This window comes from Hydra vulgaris, chromosome 11 (genome assembly GCF_038396675.1).
Source record: "Hydra vulgaris chromosome 11, alternate assembly HydraT2T_AEP".
NCBI lineage: Eukaryota > Metazoa > Cnidaria > Hydrozoa > Anthoathecata > Hydridae > Hydra > Hydra vulgaris.
In genome coordinates, this window is record NC_088930.1 from 6,947,262 (window position 1) to 6,966,150 (window position 18,889).

At 26.2% G+C, this 18,889-nt stretch overlaps 1 protein-coding gene across 3 annotated transcripts in view; it reads left to right on the forward strand.

Moving 5' to 3' along the window:
* LOC100199855 (nucleolar MIF4G domain-containing protein 1) overlaps positions 1-18,889 on the forward strand; it is a 71,344-nt gene that overhangs the window by 16,004 nt on the left and 36,451 nt on the right. For all 3 annotated transcript variants that reach the window (XM_065809942.1, XM_065809944.1, XM_065809943.1), the window contains 7 exons: positions 1,879-2,009; positions 7,233-7,295; positions 9,268-9,439; positions 13,667-13,755; positions 16,537-16,654; positions 16,931-17,141; positions 18,736-18,806. In XM_065809942.1, the coding sequence (XP_065666014.1) occupies positions 1,879-2,009; positions 7,233-7,295; positions 9,268-9,439; positions 13,667-13,755; positions 16,537-16,654; positions 16,931-17,141; positions 18,736-18,806 (855 nt within the window). The remainder of the gene's footprint in view (positions 1-1,878; positions 2,010-7,232; positions 7,296-9,267; positions 9,440-13,666; positions 13,756-16,536; positions 16,655-16,930; positions 17,142-18,735; positions 18,807-18,889) is intronic.

Genomic DNA, 18,889 nt, shown 5'->3' on the forward strand with positions numbered 1-18,889 from the left:
TGCTATACTGCCCTTATAATAAAGAACTCAGTATATGCGGTAGTGGTGTAGTGGTAGAGCTCTTGCTTCATAAGCGAGAGGTTCCAAGTTCAATCCCCACCACGTCCCTGGTAGTACCGCGCTCAGCTTGTTTCTCCGCGCAGCGACCTTGTTCACCAAAGTTCGTGTTTCAAAGTTATAGAGTTGAAAAAGGGTTATAACCACAATAAAGAAGCCTCTTCTTCTGTAGTGACCTTCTCAACCTTGGGGAGGTGAATTAACAAAAAAAAAAAAAACTGTAAATTATTTATCTATTCAATAATAAATACAACCAAAAAATTTATAAAGTTTGTATAGCTTCATATGGTTCGCAAATGAGCATTAAGTATATTGCAAGATAAATATTTTACAGATACTATGTTCTTTCTTATTGGGGCAGTAAAGCTATTAAAGAATATATGGAAAAAGGAAAAGTGTCTTGATAAGAAATCCATTCTTTTGCCAAACGGTTAATTTTTCGCATAAGCTACCTTCTTAATAAAGAACAGCAGATATTATTTTTCACTAATTATTTCAATTAACATTTTTCTTTAACTTATAAAAATAAATGATAATTTCATGTTTTATATAAAAATAAAACATGAAATTATCATACTTATATTTTTGGCTTAATTTTTTTTTAATTAAAAGTTAAAAATTAAAAATTTTAGTATAAGGGAATTTTAAATTATGGAATTTTAAAATTAGGAAAAAATTTAAATTGTGGAATTTTTAAATTAGGAAAAATTTTAAATTATTCTAAAAAATGATAATTTATTTAGTCTCTGTTTCAATTTCATTCTGGTTAGTTCAAAAAATTAAATATAATTAAAATGAAAAGTTTAATAAGTTTTTTGCAAAATTTTGCAAAAAGGGTTTACGCAAAACTTTCTCTAAGGGTTTACGTAAAATTTTCTCTAAGGGTTTACGCAAAATTTTCTCTAAGGGTTTATGTAAAATTTTCTCTAAGGGTTTATATAAAATTTTCTCTAAGGGTTTATGTAAAATTTTCTCTAAGGGTTTACGTAAAACTTTCTCTAAGGGTTTATGTAAAATTTTCTCTAAGGGTTTACGTAAAATTTTCTCTAAGGGTTTATGTAAAATTTTCTCTAAGGGTTTGGATAAACAATCAAAAAACTGCAAAAGTGAACATTTTCAAGAGAATGGAATAGGAATGAAAGAGAATGGAATAGGAACATTTTCAAGAGAATGGAATAAGAAAAAACTCAGTAGTATATTCAAAATTAAAGAAATCAAGAGCAATTTAAAAAATGTTTTCTACTTTAAATTATTAGTGAGATACCAACAGAGCCTTATGACTTTGAATCTTATTGATAACTAGTTTCTTAGAACAAACTAAGAAAACATTTATTATTTTAAAGGTTTTTTTTAGCTAGGGCAAAACAGACAAAACAAAATAGTTTTGTTAAAACTAGAAAATAAATATTTATAGAATACAAGTTATAGAATCTCTATTATATTATAAAATCTTTTGCTTCAGTTTTCAAAAAAAAAAAAAAACAGCTTTTCTTTTTTAAATGTTTAAATAGTTGCATAAATTGCCACAAAAACCTGCTGTAGCATTTTCTAGGAGCTGAAGTTAAGCTGTTAAAAAAAAAATCATGGTTTTACTAATTAAATTTTTTTTTTTATAAAATTAACTTATCAATAATTAACATTTAATCTGTGAACATATTTGGCTTCTTCATCATTGATTTTACTTCATTATTTATTGTAAAGAATTCTTTACAATAAGTATAGATCATGCTACTTCATGACTACTTCATCATTTACCATAAATTTAATAATAGTTAAATTTAATTTTTGTTTACAAATTCAAATCAGTATAATTTTTATTAGCTGTCAAAAATGCTCGTTCTACATTCTATAACAATAAAGGTGTTAAGAGGAAATCTCGGAAGGAAATACGAAAAAGTAAAAGAGATGGGAAAAAGAAGCTTCTTCACTTGAGCAAGTTTAAAAATAAAAATGTAAGTATAGTTTAAGTATAACTCACCCACCCATACACACACACAAACACACATATGTATATATATATGTGTATATATATATATATATATATATATATATATATATATATATATATATATATATATATATATATATATATATATATATATATATATATATATGTGTGTATATGTATATATATGTATATATATAGTAGGTATAGATGGAGGTGCTTGTAAAGCATTACTGGTAATGACTATACTATATAAAATATAGTAGGCAAAAAAAAAAATGGCACAAATTTTTTTTTTTTTTTATGAAAATTTGTATTAAATGAATAATAAACAGTAGTTAATTTTTGTTTTAAGGGAAAAAGCTATCAATTATTTGAAAATAGCATTAAATTGAAGCATTGTATTCAAAATTTGTCAAATATAAGTTCATATGATGTAGAAAAATCAACTGTACTTATATTCATCAAACATTTTCTGGCAAAAAAATAATGGCACAAATAAGTAAAGTTTCTAAATTAAGACAAAAATTACTTTTCAATATTTAGTAGGGCTACCAATTGCCAGAATAAGTGCTTGCAGATGTTGAGGCATTGATTCGAGTAGATATTATCCTATACTTCAACTACAGCTGCTTTTAGATCATTTTGTCTTCTGTAAGCCCGATCTCCAGTTTTCTGGTCTAAAATGTACTACAAATGCTCAATCGGATTAATGTCAGGGGACTAGGCAGGTCATTCCATCACATTAATATCATTTTTTTGAAAATATTCCCTTGTTGCTATGACAGAATGTTTTGGATCATTGTTTTGTTGAAAGACAAATGTATTTCTGAATCTAAATTAACGAGCAGAGGGCTTCAAATTTTGCTTTAAATTGTCTATATACAAATTGGCATTCATTGTTGATTCAATGAAAGTCAATTTGCCAGCTCCTGGTCACTCCATTGATCCACACATTATAACATTTCCACCTCCATGTTTTACTGTTCCTCTCATGCAACTCAATTTGTATGCCTTGCCTTGTTTTCGCCAATCTTTTTGTTGTTCATCTAATGAGTTCAGGTTAAATTTGGATTCATCACTCCAAATTACTTTCTTCCAGTACTCAATAGTCTTGTCAACATACTTTTTTTCAAATAATAATCTTTGTTTTATATTTCTTAGAGTCAAATAAGGTTTTTTGTGATATACCATGAAATCCTTGCTCTCGGATTCTATTTTGGATAGTTTGAGCTGAAATCATGATTTTGTGGTCGTTTTTAACTTTGTCTGCAATCTTTTGAGCAGCCTCAAATTTGTTTAGCTTGACTTGTAAAATAATGTTTCTATCAATGATAACAGATGTTTTCTTTTATGACCTCTTCCTGCTATATTATTTGTAGTCCCATTTAAACTATTATTTTTAAATAATGTTGCCGACTGTTAGAAAAGGGATTCCAGTCTGCTTATTAACTTTTCTGTAGGTCTTACCATTATTTACCAAATCCATTTAGTTTCTTTCAGACCTTGTCCAATAATGTTTTACAATGTGTATATTGCTAAATATTGATCAATTTTATTCAATTAATTAAAACTCATGGGTTTCATATATTAATCAGTGAATGTTAAAAGGGCGGAAGTCCAATAATGTAAACTTTCGGAAAACTAAAAAAAACTGCATTTTCCCACATAGTAAATTTTTGTTAATGGTTCAATAATTTTTTTTTTGAGTGTGAAAAACATTATCCTCTCTAAAAAACCATTAACAAAAATTTACTATGGGGAAAAATGCAGTTTTTTTTTAGTTTCCCGAAAGTTTTAAGTTAGACTTCCATCCTTTTAACATTCACCAATTCATATATTTTATGTGTTACATATCTAAATATCTTGTGTTTCATATGTAAATATAATTTTAGACTTTAACTTACCAAAATTTTTTTTTTTTCGCACATAAATTCAAAAAATACTAAATAAATTTTGTGCCAATAATTATTTTGCTTCCAATATAACACTAATCTTTCGGTAAAATCATGCACAAGTACATATAAAAATCTTCATAATAATAATTAATTCTTCTTAATTCTTCTTAAGTACTATCAAATAGTTTTTTATAAGTTCATCATAAGTTTTTGACTACTTATTTTTTAGAAGTTTAAATAGTTCTTTACATTGCTAGGTTGATGTGTGTGTCAAGATATTCCTATACGTGTGTAATTATGATCTACATAAATTTGGGCTTTGGTGGGGCCAGGACATTATGGATAAAACTTTTTTTCTATCTCACTTAAATAAGTAGCATGTTTCAAAAAAAATTGACAGAAGTTCCTGTAGCTGAGTGAAGATCTTCAATCAACTCAGTCAAAGTTCTGCTTCGATTTCATAAAAATTAAACTTTTAAATACTTTTCATCTTCTTTTTTTAGGCTTTTTTTGTCTACCAAATACCAGATTTTAAAAGTTTGTGTAAATGTATGCACATTTTCAAGAATTTTAATTAGAGCTTCCATAATTAAACAGCAAACTTGAGTTGTGAGTTTTTGTACACACAATATAACTTCTTAAAAATAACGCAAGTTTTACAATTAAAAGCTTTGATAATATTACCTAATTTGCTTTTTGCTCTTGAATCGGCTGATCTGGTCTGCATAATGCAATTTAAATTGTCTGTTATTAAAACTTCTTATTTTTACAGGTTTGTTGATAATTTGATCCTAATGTTATTAGTAATTGTGTAATACTCAAAGATGAAATATATTCGTTCATTCAATTAATCAATGTCGTTTTGCATAACAGGGTGAGCGATTAAAAAAGCTGTAATAAGTTTTATATCTGATCTGATTTAATTTGATCCAGTTTAATATATTGAATTTAATACGGTATAATGATAATTTTGATAACACATGATCACATGGAACTCGATAAAATACAAATAAAAAATTTTTTTCAACAACTTTACTTCCAACAAGGCTGCAAGCAACCGCTTTTTGGAAAGTTACTGGAAGAGAAAAAATGAAGTTTAAAAAGCATAAAGATTGATAGATGACTTAAATGATTGTAAGTTATATGAATCAGGAAAACAAGATTCCAAAGAACTGATATTCGATGCCTGATGAAACAATGCCACCTTAGATGTGAGAATTACTGGAGGATTAGTAATGTAAATTAAATAGAGTATAGAGCCAAATAAAGAGCCCCTGAAGTTACAGGATATGAAGAAGGGTGCTGTCCATCGAGAACAACTTTTATACTATGATTGGTAAGAAAATTGATTCATAATCTTAAAGATGTTACCTGATACACCGTAAAAAGAACGCTTATGGAGAAGACCAGCATGCCAAACTTTATCAAAAGCTTTAGAAATGTTGAGAGCGATGACCTTAACCTGTCCACATCTAATGCATAATAAAACCTATCTAGCTATTACTGTTAGCAAATCAGCTGTAGAATGAGAAGATCGAAATCCATATTGATGATCAGCAAGTAAGTTATTAGATTCAAAATAAGAGATTAGGTGTCAGTTAATTAAAGATTCAAAAGCCTTGCTTATGACTAATGAAGACTAATTGGACGGTAGTTAGAAGAGTCAGATTGCTCTCCAGAGTTTTTAAAAATAGGGATAACAGGTGTTCCTTACAAGAAGGCTGGAAAGCAAAACTCTGATAAAAAGTTATTAAATAGTATTGAAAGTATAGACAACAGCTTCGAAAAACACTTTTAAAAGACTATAACAAGTATGTTGTCTGGATCACAAGCTGTAGAAGAGTCTAAGCAGGAAATCACTTTAGATACAGAATCTGGAATGATACTAGTTCAAGCAATGGATCAACCTGTTGGCTATATAATGTAAAATCCAACTAGTGGAATCAAGAAATGATATTGATGAAAAGTTCTTAGCAAACAATTCAGCTTTGTCTTTAGGTGAGTTAGCAAAATCTAAACCATACAAGAGAGGTGGAATAGCAGATTTGCCTTTATCATAGATATTATTAAAGATTCTCCAGAAGTTTTAAAAGCCTAATTTTTGAGATAAAGTATGAGATTTTGTGACCTAAGAATAGTGGGCTTTGAGATAGACAAAAACTTTTTACAAAGGTTTCTAGCAATAGTAAACAGACATCTGTATTCTGGAGAATTGTTTTGCTGATAGATACAGAAGTAATGGTTTCGATTGGAAAAAATAGTTGCACAATGTGAGGAAAACCATAGAGATGAGTGAGGCTTGACTTAGAATATTTGAGAGGGAATAAAAGACTCCATGTCAGCCTGAAATTCATATATAATGGTTAATATGTCTAAATAGTTTAACAGATTTGTTGTACATTTTCTACCTTTTTTAATGTCATGTTGATGAATAATCAAAAGTTTATTGGAGTCTAAAAAAATTAACATTTAGGTCAGCACCAATTTGTTCTAAGATCTTGTATGTTGTTGAAGGTAAAACTAGTAGATGATAATTTTAAGATTTAAGTTTACTTCTTTTAAAAAAAAATAGAAGTTACATTTTTTTTATTCTTTTGGAATCAAATCATTCTAAAATATAATGGTAAACTTATATTCTTTGTTTCAGTATTCTAATGTCAATTTTATGTTATAAAGTTTTTTACTAGTTTTTTTAAGACATATACTACTTCAAACATAGTTTGTCATCTGATATTGAATTCTGGTAGTGTGCCTATGCTACCATCTTCATTTTTAATTGCTTTAATGTGGCTTTGAACTATTGATTTGCTATTTATATATTTATACAAATCTGTGTCACTTGCTTTATTTGCAATTGACTTTTCATCCTTTTTAATTGCATATTTGGTTTGTTTTTTAACAAATCATCTTTTCTTATTGTTATATTCTTTAGGTTATTATTATACCAGTCAGCTACTTTTATTTTTAAACACGTATTGACTTTCTTTTCATTGCTTGTTTTAACTAACAGAGATAACTTTACCCAGGAACTTTTTTGTTGTCCATTAGCTTTTTTCATATATATCATTGTTATAAAATCTTTTATATTTCATAAAAAATTTTATAACAATCATTTATAAAAATTTTTATAATGGTGTAATAGTTATATTAATAGTAATATTTAACTGATATTTACCAAGTATTATTTTAATTAGTCACTTCTCATGCACTTTTATTGGTTGTTGTTTAAAATTTAATTTATATATATATATATATATATATATATATATATATATATATATATATATATATATATATATAACTTTTTTAATAAATAATACTTTATTATAAAGAGCCAAGTTTTAGAAATCCCAGATGTTCAAAATGCTATAAAGAAAAAGAAAAAGAAAAAAAAAGTAAGTCATTTTATTATTACTATTTTTATTCTTTTTAATAATTCAATTGATTTTACCATATTTATAGATAAATTCTTTTATTTTTTAAATGATCGCCAGGTTTTATGTTTGATTTTTGTTGATGTATTTTATTATGTTTGATAAATAAGATTTTAATAATCTTATTTGACAAATTAAATTCCAATGGTTATATCTGACAATAATTATATCCGACAAATGAGACACTGTGAACCAATGAGACCGCCAGGTTTTATGTTGTGGGACTCATATAAAGCCTTTTAAACATAAAAGTATTTGTGCTGTAGGTTTAGAAAAATAAGTTATTAAAACTGGAAAAATTGCTTAAAGTCAAAAACAAGACATAAGGGTAAGTCTGAGAGGATCTTTACACACATTACACATAAGTTAATGGCGAAAAAGAGTTGCTTCACTTTTTGTATCAGAAAATGTGAACAAAATTGTTTAAATAATTAATGCATGTAAACTTCAAATTACGTAATGTTTTACTTTAAAAATGCATTGTGGCAACATCTCCTTATTTTGTTTTATAGTGTTTTTTTGTAACTTAGCATTTATTATTAAATAGTGTTAAAAATGGGAAGAATAATGTGCCTTAGTGGCTAAGTAGTTAGCTTGTTGTGCTTCCGGAGTACAAGGGTTTAAATCCTCTCGCTTGCACAATAATTTTAATGCTAATAGTAATTATTTCTTACCTGAGAAATATTTTAGTTTAGTTAGAATAGAGGGTAAATTAAGTAAAATCTTATCTAATATTTACTTTAGAATTACTCCAATTAAAAATTTTAAATTTTTTTTTTTTTTAATTTTAATTAGGGAAATTTTGTGTACCTAGAGCTGGGTTTTTTCAATGCTTAAATTCAAGACTTTAGATTAGTCTAAAAATTGTGAAACTGATATGATTACATCTCTATACTAAATACTTTGTATTATTACAGGTACTTTATAAAAGTCTGTCATATAAAAGTTTTAAAGTATTTATAAAAGTCTGTCATATAAAATCGTTTAAAAATTAGTGGCTCTAGGTAAAATAAACTTTTTAAAATTGTACCTAGGCTATTTATTAATTTATAAGCCATTGTACTTAGGGCCGCTCTAAATTAATAAAAAATTAAAGATTTTTTTCAAATTTAAATAAAAAATTAGGTTTACTCCATAATAAATTAACAACAAAGATGGACACATAAATTTGAGTACAAATTTATTTAATCTTAGATTGTTTTCAACAAATTTATCTAGTGTTACTTGATTGCAGCAATTAAATCAATAACAAAGTTGACTAATAGTTCTGAGCATAAATATTGATAAACAAGTCTACACATAAAATGATAGCATTGATAAACAAGTATAAATACATAAAATGGTAATCTCAAAACACCTGCGGGAAGAAAAAATATTCTGCATCAATCGAAATTCAACAATCTACCTTGTTATCAAACATATTATTCATGAAAGAAACGCAGATATGGCTCTAGGTACAAGCCAGCTATATGGCCCTCGGTACAAGACTTAATAGCCTCATGAAAAATATCATCTATTAAAAAATCTGGATTAAGAGGAAACTTATTAAATATTACAATTAGTACTAATGTAACAAACAATATAATGCACAAGAACTTATAGAAAAGTATTTCCTCTAGGATTATAAAACAATTTTAAATACCAGCGGAAAAAAATTTCTTTAGACCATCAAAAAGCATTTTCCAATTATAACTTGATTCTAATTTTTGTAGCAACTCTCTCTGAGAATCAAAATAAGATTTAAAAATGGAAAATTTTATCACTAATCACCTGACTGAGAAGCATAACTTAGAACTTTTAAGTGAGAATCGTATCTTGATGTATTAGGGTAGAGTGTACTCAATTGATTACTATATATGTATGCTATAAACCATATCTGACAATTGTTTCGATTTTTATCAGTTATTTATTTTTTATTAAAATTTAATTTTAGAAAAAGAAGCTAGTAGAACCATCAGATAAAAATCAAGAAGTTGATTCAACTAGAGAGGCTTACATTGCCTCTAATAGAGAAGATGAGCGAATTATTGCATCACTTGGTAAAAAGCTTAAAGTAAAAGCACAGCCAAACTTAAAATCGCTATTTCAAGATGATGGGTTGGATTGTATCCTTTCAATTATAATTATAATAATTTTAGTTATAAAATTCTTTGCAAATAAATACTTACTTGGTTAAAAGATGGGTAACTCCGTGAAAAAGGAGGCTATTCCAGTCCCCTTTCAGAATTTCTTTAATTTTTAACCTGTAGGACCTATTGTTGAAACATAAAAAAATGTTTATGCACCCGAACCTTTTTTGAGGTTGCTGATTTCTAAAATGTATAATAAATAACACAATTTTTAATGGTTATTTTTTGATATTAAAATGGCCTGTCAAATTTTCAGTTTTATTGCCATGAGTTGCACAAGTCTCGATTTCAAAATATCGCTAATCAAATTCTTTGCTTTGTTATCATGGGTTTCACTCATTTCTGAAGTTACCTGACACTCATTGTAAAGTAAGAGGTCTTAAAAAGTGAAGGTCTCAAAACAAAACAAAAAACTATATTGCTCTGCGTAACTTGCATATATATATATATATATATATATATATATATATATATATTTATATTTATATATATATATTTATCTCTCTCTCTCTCTCTTTATATATATATATATATATATATATATATATATATATATAAAGCTTCCACCCGTTAATGTGTTCTATATGATAAAAAAGCACTGGTTTTTAAAATTTTTTAAATAAAAAATATTTTCAGCGGTCCCTCAAGACCCTTAAATATATAACAAATTTTAATACATTAATATAAGAGAATAAAATATTTCAAAGCAAAACATTTATTCCTGTGGGTATCTAATAAAATTTCAAAATTTTGTTTTGGTGGTACACGTAGGCTTGCGCACAGAACAACAATCAAAACTATTTGATGTTTTTTAAATGACATTTTAAAATCTTTAATGTTTCTGCATAGTTTTTTTGTTGCTTTTTTATTTTTCATCCTATAATTACCCAGTACTTTGCAATAATTTTTAATACTGGGCCATTTGGAAGATTTGTTTTTTTAGACAACTTTCAGGTCATTTTTTTTATATCATCCCATAGCCAGTTTGCTATAATTACTTGATGATAAATCAGGCGAGACACACGTCTACTATCATGTGATTTAGTAGGAGGTAAAAGACATTTTTGTTAACACGCTTTAACATACATTTTACCAAAAAGTGTGGACTCAGATATATAGGGTGCTGATTTTTTGTCATACCTGCAAATAGCTTGCCAAATCAAAGCTTTTTTAGCAAACTTATCACTTTTTGTGTATAAAAATTTTTTATCTGCTTTTCTCTATATTTGGAATTATAATAGAAAGCACCAGGAATTTGCTGATGATCATACTATATACATACATATAAGTTTCATCATCTTCAATAATTAGGAAATTTTTAAAAATACAGTTGTCATGTAACTTTCTTTAGGGGGTTCTTACTTTATTTTTGAATTTCAGAACAGTTTGGCACTTTTTGTGATTTGAAAGCTTGAAAAACATGTTTATATCAAACTTTTATGGCAAAACAATGAGAAAATCCTCATATTTTTGTGTATTTTCCTTAGTGAGAGGCTTTGATTATTTAAACAACTGTTAACCAGCTTTCTAACTAGTTTTATATCTTGAAAAACTACCTTTCCTCCATTACCAGAACTTTTTTGCTACTGAATTGTAGCTAAATTCAGATTTTCCATAAAATTTGTACAAAATTTTTTTTTTCATGTCTTTTTCTTTTTTCATTTTTAAAACTTATTTTAAGTTAAATGATAAAACTACAATCTTTTTTAGAAATCATTACAACGACAAAATACAAACACAATGAAAAATATATTAATACAACCACTGAAAAAAAAAAGCGTATTTACTCTTTCACATTTATTTCGTGTACACGCCTTATATAGTTATCATTTTTGAAAATTTCTTTTGAATAATTTTTTTGTTGTTGATAATATTATGGACTCATTATATGTTCAAGGTTTTTGAGGGACCACTGAACATTATATTTATACATTTTTATATATTTCAGGGCTTGTGATGAAGCGAGCGTGATCGCGCTCCGCTCGTAAAATACGCCCGTAAACGGTATTTTCAAACGTTCTAGGCGCGATAAACAACGCTCGTTCAGCTTATAATGAGCATATAAAATAACGCTCGTCCAATAGTTCGGGATTATTTTTTTATTTTCATTAAATATTTAAAAAAATTTTTATTTTCATTGAATATTTTTTATTAAAGATATTCTATTATCAAAGCACTAATATAAAATATAAAAAGCACTACGTCGTTTTCTTTTGCACTAACGTAATGAATGAGCAGTTTGAAGTCGTTAATAGTTACTAATTTCAATAATGGAATGTGCACGTGGAAACACAATGTGAATACAAAAATGCGCAAATAAGATAAGAATAGAAAATTAGAAAACCATTATAAGAAAATTGAAACTGCAGAGTATTTTTAATCTTGTGAAAATATCAAGTAATATTTATTTGATTTATTGTTTTTAATATTCCACACATCGTTTATAATAAAAATAAATATTAATAATCGAGTAATTTTTAAAATTAGTTTTTGTACATAGTGTAGGTTTTTTATTAACTATTATTTATTTTAACTTAAATTTAAAACGATTCTGTTGTTTAAAGTGTTCGCAATCACATTCGAAAAGGTAACAAAGTAATGATGTCAACATTTATTAAATGGAAAGTTATTATTCTTATTTATTATTATTTCAAATTATTCTTGTGCTATTTTTTTAAGATAAAAAAACATAATTTAAAAAAGAAATTTTAGAAAAAAATTAAATAATTAATTTGAATAAAAAATATCAAGAAATATAAAAACCATTAACCGTTAATTAAGTTTACAGCGTAACATTTTAAAATAAATATATCAAAACAACGAAGCAAAACTAAGTCACTAAATTATACTTCAATATTAAATCAACAAGAAGTTGCGTTTTTGTTTGATATTATTTTTTTATAACATATATAGTTAAAAATAAAATCACGATCTGACAATATACAAGAAGTTTGGAAGTATAAATATCTACTTTGTTGAAGTAGTTTCATGAGTGATACTAATTCAAACATTTTTTGATGAAAGAATTATGTAACAAATAAAAAAAGATATAAAAAAAGAAAAAAGCTTTTTATGAGCATCGCCTTCAGCAATTTTCATGATCGCGCTCGCCGACGTTATCTTGAGCGCACATAATCACGCTCAATGAAAACATATTCTAATTTTACGAGCGCGATATAACACGCATGACGATTTTCTTCATCGCAAGCCCTGATATTTATATTTCGGATATATTTCAGTTACATAACTAGAAGTTTCACGCAATAGCAGTCATCAGATGCAACAACAACAAAAAATGGCAACAATAATTATGTACAAAAAATGCTATAAAGTGTCCGCTTTGATGAATTAAAGTTTTTTATTAGATTTTGTTAGAAATTTGTTTTCATGGCGACACTTTGACACAAGCTCAGTTTGTTTATTAAGCAAATTTAATGGTGAGATAATGTGGTATTTTTCTGTCAAGCATAAATTGCAAAATTTACCACCAGGTTCAAATGGCTCCACTCGATTGAGAATATTTCATTTTAGTATAGGTTCTAAAGCCTTATTTTTACATTCTCACACAATTTTGTTTGGCTTTACTTTCATAAACATAAGAGTTTTTATGTTTATACCCCCTATTTGTTTCTTAAAACATTTATAACACAACACACAATCGTCTTATGTTTGCTTGTTCATAATTTAGTTGTTTTTTTTGGTTTTTTTTATGAGTGGGGCAATCGTTTATGGGTGAATTTCTTAACAGTCAAAAAAAAAAAAAAAAAACTATTAACAATTTTTTTTAACATTTTTGGCTTTAACAAAACTTTCATCTACTACACATAAGCTAGTTAATCATTTCTAATCGACGTTTATTCTATGATCAATCTAAAAAATTTTTTTGTTAAAAAGCAATTTTAAAACTAAAAAAAAATAATCATTTTTTCGTAAATTTGTTATAAAAAGTTTTCTAAAAAAGTTCTCTAAAATAATTCTCTAAAATAATTTTACCTACAGGCTTGATTATGGTTTATCTTGCAATGTATTTCTATACAGTTACAAGCATTTTTGTACATTAATACTTTTGTAATGAGATAAAAAAAATTTATTGGTTTAAAAAATTAAATAAAAAGGATATAATATGATATAAGTAGTAAACTTAATTTTAATTTGAAGTATATTATTACAGAGTTTTGAATTCGTTTTCCTTTATTTGATAAGATATCCTTGAGGTTGCTGAACCTTTAACTGGTATAACTGATGTTCATAGCTCAGATGAAGAATATATTACAATGAAAAATACTACTCAGGTAAATACTTTGTAAAATACAATTAATAAGCTCATGTATAATAAGAAGAATATATAAAACTGTTAAAGTCTAAATAGCAATAAAACGGTGTATTTAATATACTTATACATACATTCATAATGTTAAACATAATTTATCCAAAGTGTTTGTTTCGAAAAGAAATTTATTAAAATAAGTTGTTAAAATTTACCAAAAAGAACTATTTCAAAAGGTATAGACAAAAAAAAAACTTTTTTTTCTCTGATTTAATTTCTCTAAATTAGTTCTTTTAGAGCTGGGTTTTTTTCTAATTTATAATATTTTATGTTAAGTTATGTAAGTAGACAAAAAAAATTAATTAAATTTTAGTTTTCCATTTAAAAGCAAGAGCATCTTCTATTGATATTATTCTTCTATTGATATTATAGTTTTATTGTTTGTTTTTATATATTTTTTGAATAACGTGGATATATATAACCACTAGAAATATTTTTTTTATATAAAAAGAGTTACTTAATAAGGATAAACTTAATTTATCATTAACAAAAGTTTTTAATTTAACTTAATTACAAAACTTAATTATTATTGATTTTAACATATCTTTGAATTGAACTTGAAACCTCATAAACTAAGTATTTAAGATGATTATACTCACTGTTTTAAGAAAGAATCGTATTTATTCCTTCATTCCTATCAACTCGATTGAGTATTTTTTTTTATTTTAATAAATTATTTGTTATACTATTTTTTATATAAGTTTATGTTTTATCGAAATATTATTATTTGAAAACCTTTTGAGTTTTTCTTTAAAATATAGTTATTCAAAAATCTTATAACTTTGTTTTTAAAATATTACAATAACTACCAATTATATTTTATTTTGCAAAGTATGGGAATAATTTTTCATGATAAAATTTTATATGTTTGTTATTATATAAAAGTTTTATAGTTACATTTTATTTTAATAATTTTATTTTATTAAGTATTAGGATTATGTAAATCTAAATTATTAAAGTAAACATTTACTTGTTATTAAGGTATAAAAAATTTTGTTGCTAAAAGCAATTAATTTAAATTAACCATTCTCATTTTGTTATACGCAGTTTATTTCCATAGACACTACATAATTGATTTTTGTGACTCTGGATACCTTGTTTAATTTTACATGAATCTTCTAGCATTTAAAAAGAGTTCCCAAATATTATATATATTTTTTTGTGTATTAACCCTTCGTATCGCCATGTGACAGATCTGTCACAAACCTATTCAATGCTTACAAAATTCAGTGTAAGCGTTTTAATTCATTATAAATCATTGCAACATTACTGTTACATACTGTTCTATGAAATTTAGTTATATTTACATGAAAAAAAAAAAGTTTTGAAAAACAAAAAAATATGTGTTCACTTATTTAATAAAAGCTATCTAGTATACTTCATAAAAATTTTTTTGGAGATATTGCGATACAAAGGGTTAAAGAAATTTTAGTAGTGACTTTTTTCTAATGTTGTGCAAATTTTTGATTTATTTAATGTTTTTATTATTGAGCAGTAAGATTGTAGAACATTGTACCACAGGTGTAGAAGGTGTAAGGTGTAGAAGCACTTTTGTTAAAACAATGATGATAAAACATTACATTTAGGGGAGAGTGGGGCACCATGAAACATTATAAATGTGGAGGCATCTTAAAAGTTGTGACAACCACTTTCATATAGTGAAACAGCTACTACTAGAGCTATGTTTTGAAAAAATAAATATCATTTGACATCATTAGGCCTGCAAGGGGTTGAAATTTCTGTTTTTTTGATGACAAAGTAATTTATTAGTTTTTAAAGCTCATAAGTTTTAAGGTATCTTATTCAATGTGTCTATCGGTAAGTAACATTATTTTGTAAACTACAATCCATAAGCTCTTTACTTCATTTAACAAAATCATTGAAAAAACAAGTTAATATTAAAAATAAAGCGTTTGTTTTCTATTAGAAAGCGTGGGGTAACTTGATACAGCATTTGTGGGGGGGGGGGGGCATAAAACTGTAAAATGTACTCCATTGTGTCATAAACAAATATAAAAATATATTTATGTGCAGCCGTGGCGCAGTGGTTAGAGCGCTTGCTTTATAAGCAAGAGATCCAGGTTCGAAACGAGCCTTGGACATGTTTTCGCGTCACGGTAAGGAAGGAGGCGTGAACTTCCTGGTTAAATGCACTTCCGCGGTGCTCTGTGACAAGACCGTTAGGACTTCTTGGGGCACCTAAATAACAGTATTAAAAAAAAAAATCGTTTCTTTTATATTTATAGTCAATTTTTAAAAGATTTATGTAAATATTATACAATGAGATCCCATTCCAATAAAAAGCCATTATTTATTGATGCTTAAAAATGACATTTAAAGCAATATATTATCTGGTCTTCTAATATGTGATTTGGACCATTGGATGCATTATTTGGGTTATAAATAATAGTTTTTTTATATTTCAAATAAAAATCTTCCTTTTCTCTGTTTTATACATTATATTTACTTTTTTAATGATGCTCATAGAGTGTATTAAGGTACACCATGGGTGGGGTACCTTGAAACAAATTTTTAAATTTACTTTAAATAGTCTCACAAGTTTAACCTGTTATATTTTGGTAATTTATAAATTTAATTTTGTAGGTATAAATTTACTCTACAAATTAAACCAATTGCCTAAAAAAAGGCGTATTAAATAAGTTATTACAAAGCAAAAGCCAAAAGTGTGTCATGGTGCCCCACTCTCCTCTAAAGTTTTTTTTTTTTTTTTTTTTTTTTTGTCTAGTCAAAAAAGAAATCTACTAAGGAACATAAAGTACTTGCTGCAAAAGAAAGAAACGAAAAGCTTTTATTTGGAGAAACCTACATGGAAAGCAGTGAAGATGATTTTGAAAACCTAGAAGGTTTTGGTTTTTACTATGCTAAAAAATACATTAGCTGTTTTATTAAATATTTTTTTAAGGAAAAAAAAATTAAAAAGTTGAAACCATAATCATTTGTTAATCAAAGTAAAAATTAAAAAAAAAAACCTGATTTTTCTAAGTTCCATTTAAAATGATTAAGTCAAGTGCGTTTTTTTACCCTTTTGTTTATATAGCTTGTTATTTGAGAAATGTGGCATGCTGAAATTCACAGGTTTTAATAAAATTTATATTTTGAAATTAATTTTGTGTTACTAGATGATTCAGATTTTGAAACAGAAGATATGGACACAGAAATACAAACAGAAGCAATAAAAGAGAATCTACCTAAATTGAAATCTAAAAATCAACAAGACAGAGATCAGTTAAGTAATAAATATATTCCACCTGCGCTAAGAAATCAAGAAGATTCTGGAGAAGATTTTAATAGAGAAAGATTAAAGAAACAGATGAAAGGTTTTTTAAACAGGTTACTTATTTAAAAACATTTTTTTTGGTTATATTTACCTGGTAAGAAAATCTTTAAGTGATCAAGCAACCTTCACATTTGGGATTTTTTGGAATTTAAAAGCGGGTGTAAATTTAAAAGATGATATGAAAGTAACAAAATAAGTATTATTTGGTATATTACTTAGTTAAAAATAACATTACAGAATCCAAAAAAAAGTTATTTTTGTTAAAAATTTCCTTAGAGTTAAAGGAAGTTGAAGTTAAAAAAGTTTTCTACAACTGGATTCTGTTCTTGGTGTTAATCTATTTTGCAGATTGGGATTGAGTGTTGATTTTGTGATACTGCTAGGAAAATTACAAAGTTTAAAATCTCCTCCTACCTGCACATTGAAAATTATCTGTTTGTTATTGAAAAAATGCCAATAAATAGCCCCCCCCCCTCCCCACCTTCCTAAGTCTAAAGAGTTCACCAAAGATTATTAAACAAATAATGTCACAAAGATTACTAAATTATTTTTAGTGCAGCTCGCAAATTTTATATAAATTTGATTTTTAGGAAGTTTAGAATTGAGATCACATTATTTTTTTTCATGAATGCCTAAATCTTTTAAGTTTTATCTGAAATAATGTTAGACTGGGAAGTATCGATAAGTGATGCTTCATTGATGTCTTGTAAGAGGCTTTAATGCTTTTTTGTAACCAAAAGACAAGATGTAGCTCAGTATATATCTTTAAAAATTTTGGTCCTAAAACAAACATTTTAACACTTTATTAAAAATGTTGGTTCTAGAACCATGCTGATCTCAAAAGTCTTCCAACACTTCCAAAATTTTCTGTTTTGAAGGCTGATATAAGAAAGTTCGTCAAAAGAAAAAATTCTGCAAAATGATTTTTATCTATCACTATGTAGTGAAAGAAGCTTTTTCAAATAATGTACGGAGGTTCTTATAGAGTTTGTATACCTGACACAATTAAAATATGAGTTTAAAATCAACTCTTCAATCTGGGGTTTTTTATTGCTGGTAGTACTGAAATTTAGGTTTTGCTTCGGTGTAGGTATGCAGATATCAGGTATATATTATAATGTTAGATCTAAGACATGGTTTTAACAGTTAATATGTTGTGTTTTGAGCGACCTTTTTGTAGGAATCATCACTATACAGTGCATTTAGAAAGTCTATGCATAAAAGTATATATATGTATATATATATATATATATATATATATATATATATATATATATATATATATATATATATATATATATATATATATATATATGTATATATATATAAATATATATATATATAAATATATATATATATATATATATATATATATATATATATATATATTTATATATATATATATAATATAAAATAAAATAGTATACAATATAAAAAAAATTTAAGTCTTTAAATTTGATATAATATTATATATTTTGGTCGACAAGCCAAATGTAAAAGTAAACAGGCTTTCTGCCAAAAGTTATCCAGAGGGACCATTTATAATATTTTACATTCACAAATGTTTTTCAAGTGATATAAAATCTGTAAACGCTTTTTTTTTTGTGATGATGATGCATGATGATTATGGCAAAAAATTTTCTTTAGATTAAGTGCAGCTTCTTTACTTAAAATCAGTTCAGATATCGAGGTTTTATACTCAAAGAACAGCAGAAATAGTAAGTTTTTTTATGTGTATGTGTGTTTTGGTTTTAAAATTAATAAATGATTTTTTAAATGCACTTTTTTGCTATACTTTATT